Source organism: Sinocyclocheilus rhinocerous, unplaced genomic scaffold (assembly GCF_001515625.1).
Source record: "Sinocyclocheilus rhinocerous isolate Xijiao unplaced genomic scaffold, SAMN03320098_v1.1 scaffold1338, whole genome shotgun sequence".
Taxonomy (NCBI): Eukaryota; Metazoa; Chordata; class Actinopteri; order Cypriniformes; family Cyprinidae; genus Sinocyclocheilus; species Sinocyclocheilus rhinocerous.
In genome coordinates this window covers 830,790-846,934 of record NW_015632722.1, presented here as the reverse complement: position 1 = coordinate 846,934, position 16,145 = coordinate 830,790, and the positions used below count along the sequence as shown (strand labels likewise).

The 16,145-nt window shown below is 39.2% G+C and overlaps 1 protein-coding gene across 15 annotated transcripts in view; it reads left to right on the top strand.

Moving 5' to 3' along the window:
- Positions 1-16,145, top strand: part of clasp2 (cytoplasmic linker associated protein 2) — a 53,485-nt gene that overhangs the window by 17,584 nt on the left and 19,756 nt on the right. For 8 of the 15 annotated variants that reach the window (XM_016555919.1, XM_016555922.1, XM_016555918.1 and 5 more), the window contains 17 exons: positions 4,498-4,644; positions 6,590-6,666; positions 6,828-6,920; positions 8,572-8,717; positions 8,982-9,117; positions 9,205-9,275; positions 10,053-10,112; positions 10,205-10,282; positions 10,365-10,532; positions 10,634-10,671; positions 11,026-11,190; positions 11,457-11,477; positions 12,071-12,175; positions 12,745-12,771; positions 13,332-13,358; positions 14,437-14,604; positions 14,836-14,877. In XM_016555919.1, coding sequence (XP_016411405.1) covers positions 4,498-4,644; positions 6,590-6,666; positions 6,828-6,920; positions 8,572-8,717; positions 8,982-9,117; positions 9,205-9,275; positions 10,053-10,112; positions 10,205-10,282; positions 10,365-10,532; positions 10,634-10,671; positions 11,026-11,190; positions 11,457-11,477; positions 12,071-12,175; positions 12,745-12,771; positions 13,332-13,358; positions 14,437-14,604; positions 14,836-14,877 — 1,569 coding nt within the window. Of the gene's footprint in view, positions 1-1,262; positions 1,338-3,608; positions 3,852-4,497; positions 4,645-6,589; positions 6,667-6,827; positions 6,921-8,571; positions 8,718-8,981; positions 9,118-9,204; positions 9,276-10,052; positions 10,113-10,204; positions 10,283-10,364; positions 10,533-10,633; positions 10,672-11,025; positions 11,191-11,456; positions 11,478-12,070; positions 12,176-12,744; positions 12,772-13,331; positions 13,359-14,436; positions 14,605-14,835; positions 14,878-16,145 lie in introns of those variants that run through there. The other 7 variants (XM_016555920.1, XM_016555926.1, XM_016555927.1 and 4 more) reach the window with 5 other exon arrangements.

Genomic DNA, 16,145 nt, shown 5'->3' with positions numbered 1-16,145 from the left:
GACGCGTTTCAGAAAGGCGGGGCATAGAGGAGAAACAATAATGTACAGTATGTGGAAAATAATGTGTTTTTTGAACCTTAAACCGCATAAACACATTTCATTACACCAAATACACAAAAGAATGTTCTTTTTAGCAACATCATATGACCCCTTTAATCTTCATTATTTAACAGTGGAAAATCATTCAAAATAATTTAATAAGTTCATACTGTTCATTATAATGTCACTTGTAATCTTCACATGATTAATTGTAGTTAAGTGTTTTATCTTTCATTTATTTAAAAGTAATATTAATAGAAAAATAAAATATGTAAAAAAAAAAAGAAGATTTTTTGACAAATATAAAAAGTTATAAAACTGTCAAATATTTATTGTTTTTTTTACCAGCTTATCAGTATTAAAATAATTTATAATTAAAGTAATTTATTAATTAACAATAAAATTAATTTATAAAATTTGAATATACTGTATATGGTTGCTCTGACCTTGTTAACATATGGTTGCTCTGACCTTGAATACTGGCTACATAGTTTAACAGTATAATCACTAAGTATATGCAGTGGTTTAATCCTGGTTCATGGGTGTTGCGGCTTAACACCGGTATAACCATCAGCACCGTCTATCGCGGCAAGCCTAGTTCATGCTTGTTCAAATTCTTTTCCAGTCACCACTTCCTTTGCTTTGTGTTTTTGAATCAATTAGTTATATTGCTTGACCTTTGACATAAGTGAGTTTGGGGTGTTATTTATGACTGGAGGTCCAAACGACTCTTGAGTTTGTTTATATCTCAACTTGACGTAGCTACTACTAGTTAATAGAATGTTAATAAATGTTAATAGAACTCCAAACCAGACCCATTGCCTGTAATCTGGAAAACAGATTTAGGACTTTTCGTCTGCAGCTACAGGCCATTAAGTGGATAAAATCAGATTCCATTTCAACAATGTCTCCTCAAACTTATTATTGGTGAACTTCCAAAAGTGTTAAACTGATTGTTTTACTTGGCCATGTGCCTTGAGATGTATCTTGCCAGAATTCAGTATAAGAACAGGAAGGGGGTCGATTGCCATGCAGCCAGCTTCCTCACTAGTCATTTTTAAATTCGGCAGAAGACAAAGTAGACGACATTCAAAGAGTCTTTTTCCTACCCATTGGCTTTGCCAATGGAGCTGCTGTGAGGAGAGGGTAATAGAGAGAGAGCTGAGAGCTGTGCCTGTCACGGCATTACTCTGACACAGCGTGACAGAGAGAGAGAGAAGGACGAGAGAAGGAGAGAGTGAAAGAGCTGCCTCTTCTTATAAGCATTAAAGCCATGTCTGTGGGTGACGATGGAGATGGTGAGTGCGTTTATATATTAAGTAGTATAGTTGTGTTGTTTGTGTACATGAGGTTTACGGTATGCATTATGCTCTGTTTATTTGAATCTGATGCAAGTAATGGGGACAATGCAGAGTTATTGTCCAGAAAATACTCTCTCCTATTGGTAATCTGCATCTCTTTCAATTTATAATTTGCACTTCCGTTAAAATGAGTGTACCTACTTGTCCTTAACGTCCAAACAATGGAGTTTAATCAGAATATATTGCATTATATCTCTCTCTGTGATATGCTAGTTATATTGGTTTATGTGTCAGTGGGTTTTGTCCCTAGGGAGTTCAAGTGTGACCCGCTTTCTATGGCATTTCGTTGCTGCGGCTACCCATTATTAGACTCTTCAGTTCTTGCCCTGTAAATTGAAGTACAGCAACTATGAGATGCTGTGTGTCCGTTGACTATAAACGAAGCGTTAATGCTTTTGAGTACTTATGTTCGATATTGTTTTGAGTTTTGTTGGACTTATTGCACAAGCTGCTCTCTGGCTGTTCTTTTTTCAGTGTAAATGGCTTCATTTCCTTCTCTCCGTAATCCTGATAACCAGATTAAATAGCTAGTTAAGTTACGGATTGACCAGTGAGGACTTAGACATCAACACTCAATCACCCACCCTCCAATAAGCAATATGGTGTCAATGGCAGTTAGACTGACAGTATGTGTTTTTCCAGGTCAGTTTTGAGTGAGAAATGCGTCACATACTAGTGTGTAGTCAGTTGATTTTATTTTTAAATGACCACTGCTGTGTTCCATATTCCTATTCTTCATAACTGGCAATATGTTGGTAATGTGTTATTATATCGATAACTGTGTCACATTAACAATATTACAATTCTTTTATTAAGAATTTATATATTGCAATCGTTTCCTTCCTAGAATGATGCTTTGTAAAATTGAATCTTAATTTTTTTGTGTATATAGCATTCAAATTTTGGTCGAATATAAATAATTGAATGTGCGTTGACTTACAACTGCAGAACATTTCAGTGATGTCCCACAGACTTGATTGCATGATGGGCAGTCTTTTCGCCAAAATACTGTAAGAAATAGAAACTGTAAGTTTAGAAACTGTTTTAGGTAAAATATTGCTTTGAAAAACACTTATTTTTGAAAAATATTTCCCCCATTCCTACTACTAATCATGTATATTATTATCTAAGAAAAAAATGAAAAATGTAAAAGTTGCTTTTCTGATTTCAGCTGGCCATTTTGGGCACACCAAAGTTTAAACCTATGTAAATTTTGCCTTTAATTCTTCTTCTTATTAATAATAATTATTATTATTATAATGAAAAATTAAAAAACATTCCAGAATTCAGCCATTTTAGGCAGACCAAAATTCAAACCAATGTGATTCATCCTTATTATTATCATTATTATTAAAAGATGAAAAATATAAACGTTTTTTTGGGGGGGGGGATTTCAGCTAACCATTTTTGGCAGACTAAAATTCAAGCCAATGTGATTCAGTCTTTTTTATTTTTTAATCTCTCAAATCCACTGATGCGGGCTGCTCTTGTTGTCATGGCAACAGCCTTTTTAGAGCGGCCAGCTCTCTCTCTGTCTTGCTCCTTCCTTGTCTTTTCTCCCTTTTACCTCCGTTTCCCTTCAGCATGTCCCCACTTTTTCCTCTCTCTCTCGCATCCTGTTGCTGTTTTGTTCCTTTTGGCTTGTATCAGTCTCGCTTGATTTTACTCTCATTGGCCCGTCCTTGTTGGATTGTTGTTCACGCCCTCCTGTCTGAACAAAGAGTGGGTTATGCTACTATACTAATAATGCTAAACACATAGGCTGGCACACAGAGCCCTTTCAGCCCAGCTAGTGGGGTCAGCATCCATAATGTGTCAGTGTAGTCAGCCCTTGGCTTAGTAACGGGGTCACAATGCAGATTGCCCACACACACACACACACACACAGACTTTAATATCCAAAGACCACATCTGAGCTGTAGGGGTGTGGCCTTCGTTCTCATCTATATTTACACATTTTATTCATCCACAATTCCCCTGTGTGTGTGTTTGACCATGAATGTTCGTTTAAACTAAGATGTTCTTGCAGCATCATGATGCTAAATAGCTTAGCTTGAGCTCCAGACAAAACAAACCTCATTGACATGCAAGAAGCATCCTCAAATCTCAAAGCTCACTGGCTGGTTAAAGATGATGTCATCACTCTCCTGATTGGCTCTTCGGCTGCTGGGAAGGAGGAGGGACAGTGCAGAGCAAAGTGCGAGGGAGTGATGGAGGAGGAGATGAGGGGGGATGGAGCGAGAGAGTAATTGAGAGGGAAGATGCCGAGCAGCTTTTGGGTGGTGGTTTCTGCGAACCGTGCTACGTGCCTTGCTGATCCGTCTCTGGATATTTCGGCGCCGTGAGAACCGCTGTCATGTGAGCGGCAGCTTGGGCGTTGCCTCGGATACGAGAGAGAGCCACGCCCGCCTTCAGGCATGAGGCGCCTCATCTGCAAACGCATCTGTGACTGTGAGTGTCTTCTCGAGGTGTTTCAAATGTTTCTGGTGTTTCAAATGAATGTTGATGTCAGAATCAGAGCAGATATAGGGTGTTGCCCAGGTGCCGTGGAGATTTGGGGCGTTTTTAATAGCCGGTAGATGAAACGAAAGACTGTGTGTGTTCTTCTAGCCTTGCTTTTTACTGGATGTGCCCAATCTGGTCTTGTGTGTGGGTGGCTTTGTGGAATCTTTGAGTTATGCAGGCATTGCCTATACTTCCTGTTTTTGCTGTTCAGTAATTGATGGGCCTCTATTCGGTTCTTGTTCTGGGCTGGTCATTGATTACTTGATGATATTGTGGTTGGGAGGAAATCAGACCTGTTCTTGCCTTACTTGATATAATCCAAAGACCTATTGGGTTTCAGTGGGAATCGATTTGTTTATTGATATATTCTGATAGGTTTCCTTCTTTTTGTTCATTATTATTGACTCAGCTACTCTGGAATGAGAATAGGAGACTGTTGGTACAAAAATAAGTTTAATTTGCTTATCATTGTGCAGTAAGTCTATTTTGGAACAAAATTTGAGGCACTTGACCTCAGCTGGTCTATTTATATGCTACCTTCATGTTCAGACTTTGATAACCGATTTATTCATGCTCTCATTGCTTTTCTCAGATCGTAGTTTTGATGATGATGACTCTGTGGACGGAAGCAGGCCGTCATCGGCTCAGGCTGCGTTTAAAGTGCCCAAAGTACCCAAGAAACCTGGAGACTCTGCCAGCAGTTCCAGACGCCCCAGTGCCACTGGAGCTGCAAAGACAGGTGATACAACTATGAGATTGCATTTACATATCCTAGGGTGCAGAACAGTTCAGTCTTTAGCCTTAATGTTGTTGTTTTTTATGCACGTTATCTGGATAAAATAAACACATGCTGTGCATTTTAAAAAGTCAAAATTTAAAATGAAAATCAGTTAAATGATCACTATTGACAGATTCAATTATTCTGTGCTGTCAGGAAGAATTTTATGTAATGGTAACTATATATGGGTGGAAATTAAATGGATGGAAATGAATTAGAAAAAATGGTTTATATTAAATAACCATGTGGTGATGCCTATTTTTAGACAATCCAGAAAAAAAAATACTTCACACATGAAAGGTACTTTGTACTTTGATTTTCTCTTCTTATTTGGAACACGATGGACACAAACTAAAACATTACCCTTAACAAATTATTCAGTCTCGCATCAGTGCAAAAACAACTTCATATTACATAACAATGAGAACAAAGGACTAATATTATAAAATAGATTGTTCCAGTTTTAAATTCTAGTTTAGTGAACCACGTTCAGAGCTGTTGTAAGATAGTGGATCTACAGACTCCTCATCAGTTCACAATGGCAAGTTGTGATATGCTTGGCAGCCATGAATTTATTTAGCTTTGCATTATTGTTAATAACTTAATAGCCAGTTTTTCAATGTCTTGACTTGTTTGGGACACGTTCTGCTGCATTACTGTTTGTTTTTGCATTACGTTTATATATGAAATATCTACTACAGTATAGAAAAAAAATCTACTGTTTGTAAAGTCATAAAAAGAATCTCTGTTATTGTATGATATGTATACACTCTAACCATCCAGTCCTACAAGCTTGAAGGAAAAGCTGCCACAGAGATTAAAACATTGGTCATTAAACAAAACATTGGCCATTAAAAAAGGTGTCTTAAGAGAAAAAATGTGGGCAGAGTCTTTTGTTTGCTTTTTATTTCAATGCAATTCATGGAATTTGTGTAGCCGTATGCACTGATGCTTTTACAAAACAAAAAGTTTGCACAAATCCCTTTTTTTGGTTTCTATCAGCAGTTCACAATGAATTGACATTTTTGCTGAGGCTCATTACCGAGCTTTCAATTTCAAAAGGTCCACCCAAAATGCATTGATATGGGGTTTCATGAAGGCTGATTGACAGCTCACTGATGCTGATGTGTTAATCAGACTGTTCGGGTCTCCCTCCTGTGTGGCAGATCTTACAGGCCAAACCCCCTCTGGCCTTCATGATTGATCATTCAATTACATCCGGATAGGAAGACAAGACAGGAAGTCCATTAGGACTAAGAGCTGTTAATATGTAGGATAATTTTCTTCCCTCAGATAAGAAATTAACAGTCTCTGTAATAGTTTTGCAAAGCGCTATTTCACTGCATTTGGTGTACAGATTTAAAAAAATATATATAAATACACACTCACATGTGTATATACAGTGGGTACGGAAAGTATTCAGACCCCCTTAAATTTTTCACTCTTTGTTATATTGCAGCCATTTGCTAAAATCATTTAAGTTAATTTTCTTTTTTAATAAATCTGCAAAGATGTCAACAATTCTGTGTTTTTCTGTCAATATGGGGTGCTGTGTGTACATTAATGAGGAAAAAAAATTAACTTAAATGATTTTAGCAAATGGCTGCAATATAACAAAGAGTGAAAAATTTAAGGGGGTCTGAATACTTTCCGTACCCACTGTATATATAAGTAACTCCCTCCCCCCACAGAGAACACCCTCCTGTTTGACTAGCAATACAACAGTTGCCATAGGAACCCCTCATTGTGCTCAGTTTCTATGGCAACGGCTGCAACTGTCAGTTGTCTTCTAGAGTGACTGAGATTAAAAATGTCTTAAACAGTGTCAGACAGATTCACGTGTCCTTCATAAACCTCATAGCTGTCTCGAGTTTGTTTGAATGGAAGTCAATCATGTGTTTTGCAGGTGTCTCTAAGGAGGTGGCAGGAGCTGTGGATGAGGAGGATTTCATCAAAGCATTCACAGACGTCCCAACGGTTCAGGTGAGACACACTTGCGTATTAATGAGAGAGGTGTTACTCGGTTCCCTCAGAACCTAGTTACAAATCCACCCGTGGCTTTCATAACGTTCACGTTTGATCAAAGGCTTGGAATCATTTGATCTAAAACTCGTGTCTCTCTGTACGTCTCTCTCGTTACATAGATCTACTCCACACGAGACCTGGAGAATAATCTGAACAAGATCCGTGAGGTTCTGTCTGATGATAAACACGACTGGGACCATAGAACAAGCGCGGTGAGTACAACATACACAATTTAAGCACTCATGCAGGAAATAGCAACAGTGACCAAAGTAATATCAAAGATGGCGACGCCCATAAAACTGAAAGTCTCATCACTTTCTGACATGACAAGAGTCCAGTTGAGCCGCAAGTCAAATCTTCATTAACTGACAGCAGCTTTTATATTTGGGTGGAGAGCAAAACATTTGAGTCGTGTGTAGAACACAAAACTGTAATGTTAGCATGTAGAACACTGGAGCGGCTCCAGTGGAGACTGGATCTAAAACGTTCAGATGACACACAGCTCGTTTCTCCGTCACTGCAGTTACTGAAACCACACATGAAAACACGCAACACACGGTAAACAGCAGCAGAGCGGCTCTCTCTCGCACGGTATGACGTGACAGACAACCAGTTGTCCAGTGCTGTTCCGTTCACACAGCGCGGGTTTTCCAAGAATGCTGTTGTGAGTCCTGAAAATTTACAGGTGTGAGTTTGGTTACAAAAATGCAGTTGTCATGCCTGAAAATAACCGTACTATGTGTGAACGTAACCGTATTAAGGACTCAAATACAGGACTGACAACTGTATTCTGCTGCTGTGTGAACGTGGCCACAGTTACACCTAGAAGTGTGGATACAGCATCACGCCAAACCACATTTGCAGTTACTAATGCCATGGTTTAAAAAATTTGCTTTTTATAGTTATCCTTTATGAATTGATCAGTTTAACTAAAATGACAGTTATGACAGTTACCAAGATAAAGGAAGTCAGTTTGACTGGTGGTCATGTGATCTCAACATGGTGGCCCACGTGAGAGGACCTGCTCTATGTGAAATAAAACTGTTTTCATTTAGGTTACTGATTTGACTGGAGTCTCCATCTATGTTTTATTGATTTTTTTTTATTTAAAAGTTTTTAATGAGGAAAGAGTAAACAATTCTTCACTCAATTTTTCTGCTCTCTTTAACATCGCGAAGAACTGGAAGTAGTGACAGATCTTTTCTTCCGTATTGTGATGCACATCCAAGTGTAATGGATTATTACAAAAAATGTAGGATGGAGACTTGGTTCTATTCAGTGGTTGTTGATTGGATTTTGAGATGTTGCCATTGCACTCAAAAATTAATGCAAGCTTGTAGTCAATTGTGGAGGGGCGGGGTTTAAGTGGACTAAATGATTGGAGAGGTTCTGTATGCATTACTAGAAGTTTATGAAATTTTGATAAATCATTACTAGACCAAAAAAAAAAGAAGAGATATATGCATGGATGAATTGTTCACAATAAGATCTATAATATGCAATCACAAAACAGGGTAAATTTTGGTTTCAAGCAGACTTAAGCACATCGACATTGTCTCCATATTCCATTTACAAGTAGCTGAATTTGTTTCCTGAACAAATATTTGGTGAAATGTGGTATTATTAGTGTTTCCCATGAGAATGTCAAAGTTCAAGAGGTGATGATTGGGATGCACCAGACCTAGAGTTTTCTTTGTGACCATATATGGTTTGTTTACACTTCATGTTTTAAACCTCTATTCAACATTTTATGGAAATGTAAGGAGTTTCCTGGCTTTTATGTAGTTTTGCTTGTGCATTTCCATTCATTTGTGACAAACCCTCTTTGATGTGGTCTTGTTCCCTCTCTCTCTCACTCCACAGCTAAAGAAAGTCCGATCTCTGCTGGTTGCCGGGGCAGCAGACTATGATTGTTTCTACCAGCACCTGCGTCTGTTGGATGGCGCATTTAAGCTGTCGGCAAAAGACCTGCGTTCCCAGGTGGTTCGGGAGGCTTGCATCACGGTGGCGTGAGTGTCTAATTGACATCTTAAACAATGTGAACTTGAGTCTCTGGCACTAGAACGTTTTATGTGCATAGTATGCAGATTATTGAGATCTGTTTTCCATCAGCCACTTAATTAAGTGCTGGAGACAAGGAGGTGACAAGCTTTTAGAGCAAAGCAATTCCCATTTCCAGTCAAATGATTTTTGATTTGTGTGTTCTTGCAGTTGCTTTTTGTTCATTGTAAAGAACACCAATTTATTGTGTCATTATGTTGGTGTCTTTGCAGGCATCTTTCCACACTATTAGGGAATAAGTTTGATCATGGTGCAGAGGCCATTGTTCCAGTGCTCTTCAATCTTATCCCTAACTGTGCCAAAGTGATGTCCACATCTGGCATAGCAGCCATACGCATCATCATACGGGTGAGAAACAGCGGTCTGCGTGAGTTCATTGTGTCTGACTGCACTGTGTCTGTGTGTGTGTTTGACTGTATGTTTTTGTATTTTCAGCACACTCATGTTCCACGTTTAATTCCTCTCATCACTAGTAACTGCACGACAAAGTCTGTGGCCGTCCGGAGGTGAGACGTTAAAACTACTTCAACACACTATAGCTGGGATAAAACAGAGGGCGAGCGATCGGTTTTACTTTTTTTTAATTTACTTTTGTCTGTGTGTGTAAACCCTGACACGTTTTTCCCAGGATTCTTTGATGAATCGAAAGCTCAAAAGAACAGCATTTTTTTTTAAATAGAAATCTTTTTTAATAATGTAAAAGACTTAACTGGCACTTTTGATCTTTTCTTTAATGCAAGAAGTAAAACCTGAATGAATATTCATGAAAAATCAAGAATGATCAAAACTTTAATAATTTTTTCCCCAGTGATTGTTTCTCACTACTAGCTTAAATAATTTTTTCTATGTACGAATATTACAGTACATAATATAGAGCAACAATTATTATTTTTTCTCTTTTTACTAAACATTTTACAACATGTCCCCTTATAAGGTAAACAAACAAATAACTAAAGCAGTGTTCAACTCTTTTAATTGAAATGGGCAGTTTGAAAGAACTGATTCATGGAAATGAGTCCAACGTCCCAACTCTTTTGCTAATGAAGATTCATACTTTCGAGTCAGGAATCTAGTCTGCTGGTGCAGTCTTTAAAAGATGTAACTGGCTAAATAAAAAGCACATTATGATGTTGTTTAATTTTAGATTTCCAACAAATGAATATTGCAGTCTTTATAAATATATTGAATTTATCTCCCAGCCCTCCTGAGCCCTTGCCAAGTTTACAGACCTGTGTGAGCACATTCATTGCTGAATTCTCTTTCTTCCTCTCTCTGTCTGTCAGGCGCTGTTATGAGTTCTTGGATCTTCTGCTGCAGGAATGGCAGACTCACTCTCTGGAGAGGTACCACCACAGCGCAGACTAAACTACAGCTGCCTACTGGTGTTGAAAGGCCAAAACTGCACCATATAACTGCTCTTTCCTCTGTGTCTCAGGCATGTGGCTGTGTTGATGGACAGTATTAAGAAGGGAATCAAAGATGCAGACTCAGAGGCTCGAGTGGAGGCCAGGAAGTGAGTGCCATCCTCAAATTACTTAATGTATTTTGTTGTTTCCTGTTGTGTTTTTTTTTTCTCTGATGTTGCTCTCTCTCAGAGCATACTGGGGGTTGCGGGCTCATTTCCCCGGGGAGGCGGAGTCTCTGTATAACTCATTAGAATCGTCCTATCAGAAGACACTTCAGTCGTATCTAAAGAGCTCGGGCAGTGTGGCGTCCCTGCCACAGTCGGATCGCTCGTCCTCCAGTTCGCAAGAAAGCCTTAAGTAAGAATATCTTACTCACCCTCATCTAACTACACCAGAGACCACCAGTAAACAGTGAATTTGAATAGGAGCTCTGTTTTTTTCCCCTCTCTTTTTCACAGTCGGCCGCTGTCAAAGTGGTCAGCTGCTCCAGGCAGAGGTGAGATCCTTAGTGTGTGTGTGTGTGTGTGTACATGTCTTTGTATATGGGAAATTGATGCCTGTCATGTTCAGTGTCTTTCTAAAAATTTATTTGTATATAAAAATTGTATTATTGAATTATAGGTACAAAGGTACAAGTATTCAATACATAAAAATTCTAAAGGAATTTTCAAAATATAAATTAAAATTTTAGTATTTATTGTAGTGAGAAAATGTTATAAAAATATAAATGTGAATATATATATATATATATATATATATATATATAAATGTTTACTTTTAGTTTCCACTTTTCATGCTTCATTTAAATAAATTTTGCTTACATATTTTGTTTGTGTGTTTGTTATTTTAGTGCCTGCTTGTTCAAAATCATCAGGATCTCCAGGCTCTTTGCAGCGTTCCCGCAGTGATGTGGATGTCAACGCAGCCGCCGGTGCTAAAGCCAGACACAGCGGACAGGCTGGAGTGGCAGGCCGAGTCACGACAGGCCTGGCCCCTGGATCATATGCATCTCTCGGTAGGAGCCAAATAAAGTTCATGCACAGTTTTACCAGGTTTTATTAACTTGTGAATATGCAAAAGAGCTCATACATGTGCATACACAGGCCCTTCACTCTTTCCTACCACACGCAATAGGAACTTATGTTAATTCTTCAAGGTTACGTGTGTGTGTGTGTTTGTGTGTCTGTGTGGTTGTTGATGTGTGTGATTCTGTTGTGAGTGTGTTTGTGTCTTTTATTCTAACTGGTTTGCTGTGCTCCTCTCTCTCTTCTTTGGCTTAAGATGATGCCTCTGATAAGGATGGTAAGATCATCTGCCGTTTGCTCATCCATTATTCTTCACCTTCTCCTCCCCCCTTATATTGGACTTCCTTTCTGCTCATGTAACTCACGCTTTCCTACTGTTTGTCTTTGAATCGTTGTTCAGGATTTTTGGGGTGATTTATATATGTCTCTGATCTATATTGAATTATGCTAGGTAAAAAGTTGTTTGCTTTTCGTTGTAGTTATTTCAGTGCTTTGTAGGCATAATAGGGAACCTGATCCTCTCAAACATAGTGGGTGGAGCTCTTTGTGTGTGATGTAGCGCTGTTGCCGTCTGCTGGTGGCGTGTGGTATTGCAAGAATATGACTCATCTGCCTTTTAGCTTGTGGTTGTGCCAAGTTGAATTGCTTCATTAAAAATCTCCCTTACTGATCTGATCCTCTCCTCTTATTCTGTCCCATCGTCTTTCCTTTAACTCAGTCATTAATATGTTTCCTCAATCACAGGTCTGGCCCAAGTGGGTGATTGTGGAGGGCCAGCGAAACACTCTGGAAATCTCTTTCACTTCTCAGTCATTTGTTGGTGTTTTTATGATTGGCCTGAGGTCTTACAGCATGTTTGTTTTTCTCCAGGGCGACTACGGACTAAGCAGACTTTATCAACTGCATCTAGTGTAGGGAGCAGTCAGGTCGACTCAAGAGGGCGGACCAGATCAAAGATGGTGTCTCAGTCACAACGTAAGTACCTACAGACTGTATGTTCATTATATACTATTACTTACACACATCTTAAGTTATCGTGTTGCTCACGTATCACACCATAAACACACTGTATTAACATAACACTGCTCTCATGTTAATTGAATAGTCTGTAAATGTCTGTAAGTACAAAATACTGTATTGACTGCAAACTCCCAAAAATGATCCATTCACAAATTTTAAAAAGTCATTCCTATTATGCAGTACATTTTTTCAGGATTCTCTTATGAATGCAAAGTTTAAACGCACCGCATTTAATTGAAATAGAAATCTTTTGTAACATTATAAATATTTTTACTGTCACTTTTGATCGATTTAATGCATCCCTGCTGAATAAAAGTATTAGTTTATTTTTAAAAAGACTCAATGCTAATTTTATACACGTATGGTAAGCATGCCGTGAAACATGACTGGAAACAGTCTTCACACCACGTGCTGTAACACACATTGTCAACTGCATGTGTGAGTGTGTACGTAAAAGATTATCAGGAGTCATCCTGCTCTAAGGATGTAACCCACAGCTCCTCCAACTGTTTCTGTGCCTCTAGGTTCCGACGATTCTGATTGCACGCCAGGTACCCTCGTCTGACATGTGGGCGAGTGTGTTTAGTTCATGCAAACGTGTGTGAGCGTTTGTGAGCGAGCAAGCGTTTATATGTCTTGAGTGGCCTGCATGCTGTGTGGTCTTCACTTGGGTGTGATGGTATCAGTCCATTTCTGCCTGCAGGCGTGTAGAAACACAAACTCTCAGACACATCAGTTTAGTGGTGAATGTTGGGCAGCCTGGGCTGCTTAAACATATTGAGAGTATTGATGGAACTAAAGTAGTGGCAAACACAACCATGACGTTTTTTCATCTTTTGTGTGCCTTCATGGTGATTTTGTGGAGTCTCATCAGTTCCAATGGTGTTGCAGGGCTTTTTGAATCTATGTGCGCGTCTCATACTGATGTTTTCATTTGCAGGCTGATGGTTTTATTCATTTGTGCGGTGTGTGCATCAAAACAACACATTGACTGCATGTTTTACCCCATCATGCATTTGTATTTGTTTAATATGCTGTTCCTCCTCCCACCCAATGGGTCTTTTGTTTTGGACCCGCCCCGCTTCCTAATCCTTCCCCCTCATTGGCTCAGGATCACAGTCTGCTACCCCTGTTGGTGGTAAGATTTTCAGCATACTTCCCGTCACTCATTCACTTAGTCCAGTCAATCCCATCCTGTGGGCCTCCAACCTCTATTCTTACATCTTCCCTTGTCCTGGTTCACGGAAAAAAAACATGGGTTTTCCCATCAGCCCCCACTCTCTTCACTGCATGGAGGGTGTGTCGCTTGGATTATTTTGTTTGGTGTTTTTTCTCTCTCTCTCTTTCTTCAAACCTGTGAATAATTTGTTAAACCTCACATTAAGGCTGGGCGGTATGGCGGTATATATCGATCGTTTGGTACAGATTCTGCTTCTACTATGAATCTGCTACACAGATCCCTGTAATCCTCCTTTAAATAAAAAACTTTGGTATTATGTAATGTGAAGCTGTTTTGGTACTGATTCATTTGTGTGGCATGAATTCTCTTACCTTTTTGTTTTGTGTCCATCAAGGTAAATAAAATAAAATGTTCCTTTCCTTTCTTTTTGAAAGCATTTAAGCCACTAAATTATCGAAAAATAGACTTGGTACATAGTTGTGTTACAATTAAAATATATTTACTTGAATTTTCAGCAAATATAATTATTGTGAGATGTGTATTACCGTGACACAAGATTTTAGTCATATCGCCCACCCCTACTTCACATGTCACTGAGTGGGGAAATTTAAAGATTTTGTCACTGGTGTGTCAAAGTGCAGTGTGAGCATGTTCAGTTGTGTTTGTGTAGAGTTTGTGGTCATAGAAACATTTTCACTTGTTCACTAGGGAAACCTAATTATTCCCTTTTTGTCTCGAACACATCAGAATCACAGCACTAGCACTTTTATGTCAAACCGTCATCTGTATCTGTGATTATTGTAATGTAAATTATTGTTGTCTGGATAAACAACAAAAAAGTCAGCATAGCTATGAGGATTAGTTTGTTGGTGACGTTTGAGTTTGGCTTTAGTGGACAGTCTGTATTTTGTGTTATTTAATATATATAATTCTGTTTGTGTGTGCATATAAAGGCATTTATCGGTAGGATGATGTACATTTTCAGAGGTCTGTCAGGCTCACAAAATGTCTGTCTTTTTGTTTTCTATGTTTACAGCGGGTTCTCGCTCGGGTTCCCCAGGCCGGGTTTTAACCAGCACAGCTCTGAGCACACTCAGTACAGGAGCTCAGCGTGTGAGTGCAGCACCAGGCTCTCACCGTCGCAGCCGGATCCCACGCAGTCAAGGCTGCAGTCGAGACTCCAGCCCCACACGCCTGTCTGTTGGTAAGCACTGACTTCTATCTGTGGTCTTCTATTGTGATGATCTGTTCAGTTGTTTTCTTTCTGATAAATAAAATATCTTCTTCATCAATGAGTGTCCATTGAATCTGTTGTGGCATAATATGCAAAAGTGTTGCAAGTGTACGTTGGCTGTGAGACTGTGACTGTAGGCCTTCACATTAAACGGGTGATAATGTTCTTACCAAAACTGAAATTTTTTTCTTTCAATCAAAGCTCCTTCAAACATCAGCCACATCTACAATGGATCAAAAGGAGGTATGTTTTGTTTTGTTTTAGTTTTTTTTTTTGCCTTGGTCTCCGCCAGCCATCCCATAATGATAATCCATCTGCCTGTCTGAGCTGGTGCTGTCATCCTAATGGTGTTTCATGCTGGAAGTTGTGCTTTGTTGCGTGTAACACGCTGCTTTGGGAAAGCAGAACATGCCTTCACATTAACCTGCTGGGTCTTCCCTTGTCTGCTGTGATGTTAAACCTCACAGCTTGGTGCTGCTCTTTGCAAAGTGAATGAATGAATGAAGTTCATCTCATGAATGCAGATGAACATTGAACATTGGTTGAGAGACAGGATACAAAAGCAAAGATCTAGACCTGCCACCTCCCATTTATTAAGGGTGTATTCACACCAGGAAAGTCCGCTAGTTCACTTGCTTTGGTCCGGACCAAATACAATGATGATTTTTTTTTTGTTTAGTGCATATCAAGAAAACGTTGTGCTTTTGTAAAATAAAGAAAACAAATAGGATTCGCTTTCCGTCTCGGGTCTTGAACAGGAGCACTTCACAAAAATGCACCGAAACTCAGCGAATATTTTCTTTACAGACTTGATGAATATATCTATAGAAAGCTTTAAATGACTACAAAACGAAATAATTCAAATCCAAAACAAAAACTCTTATGTAATCCGTAAAGATGCATTTCTTTCTAAAGGCGCGTCCAATGATGAGATGGCGAGTCAGGATCATCAACTTCATAGCGACACTGACTCATAAAACACTAGTTTATTAATAAATAATTCAAATATCTCCTTACTATTTTCCCCCAACATAGTCATGGTAATTTTTGCGGCAAGCTTTAGCCTATTTAGCGAGCTCACGTCACTTTGCTGTGCGCCATGGTCACGAAAACTCATCATTTGCATGTGTTTTTAAGCATTGTGGTTTAAAAACAAGTTATTTAAGCCATTGAAACGCAAATAACAGCACTATATGCGCGAGCTGTCTGTTTCTGAGCGTGATTTCTGCAATTGGGTCAGATCGAGGTCGGGTCATATTCACACCTTAAACGAACCGTACCAGAGTTCGTTTGGAAGCGGACCGAGACCACCTCTTCAGCTGGGTCTTGGGTATGGTTGTTTGGTCCGCACCCGAGTGCGATTGCTGTATTCACACCTGCCAAAAAGGTCCGCACCAAGAGGGGAAACGAACAAGACAGGTGTGAACACACTATCAGCCTCAGATGTCATGCCCATGGACTGTTGGCTGAACGTCTGATGCATACGGCACACAAAATTGGAAACACTTCAG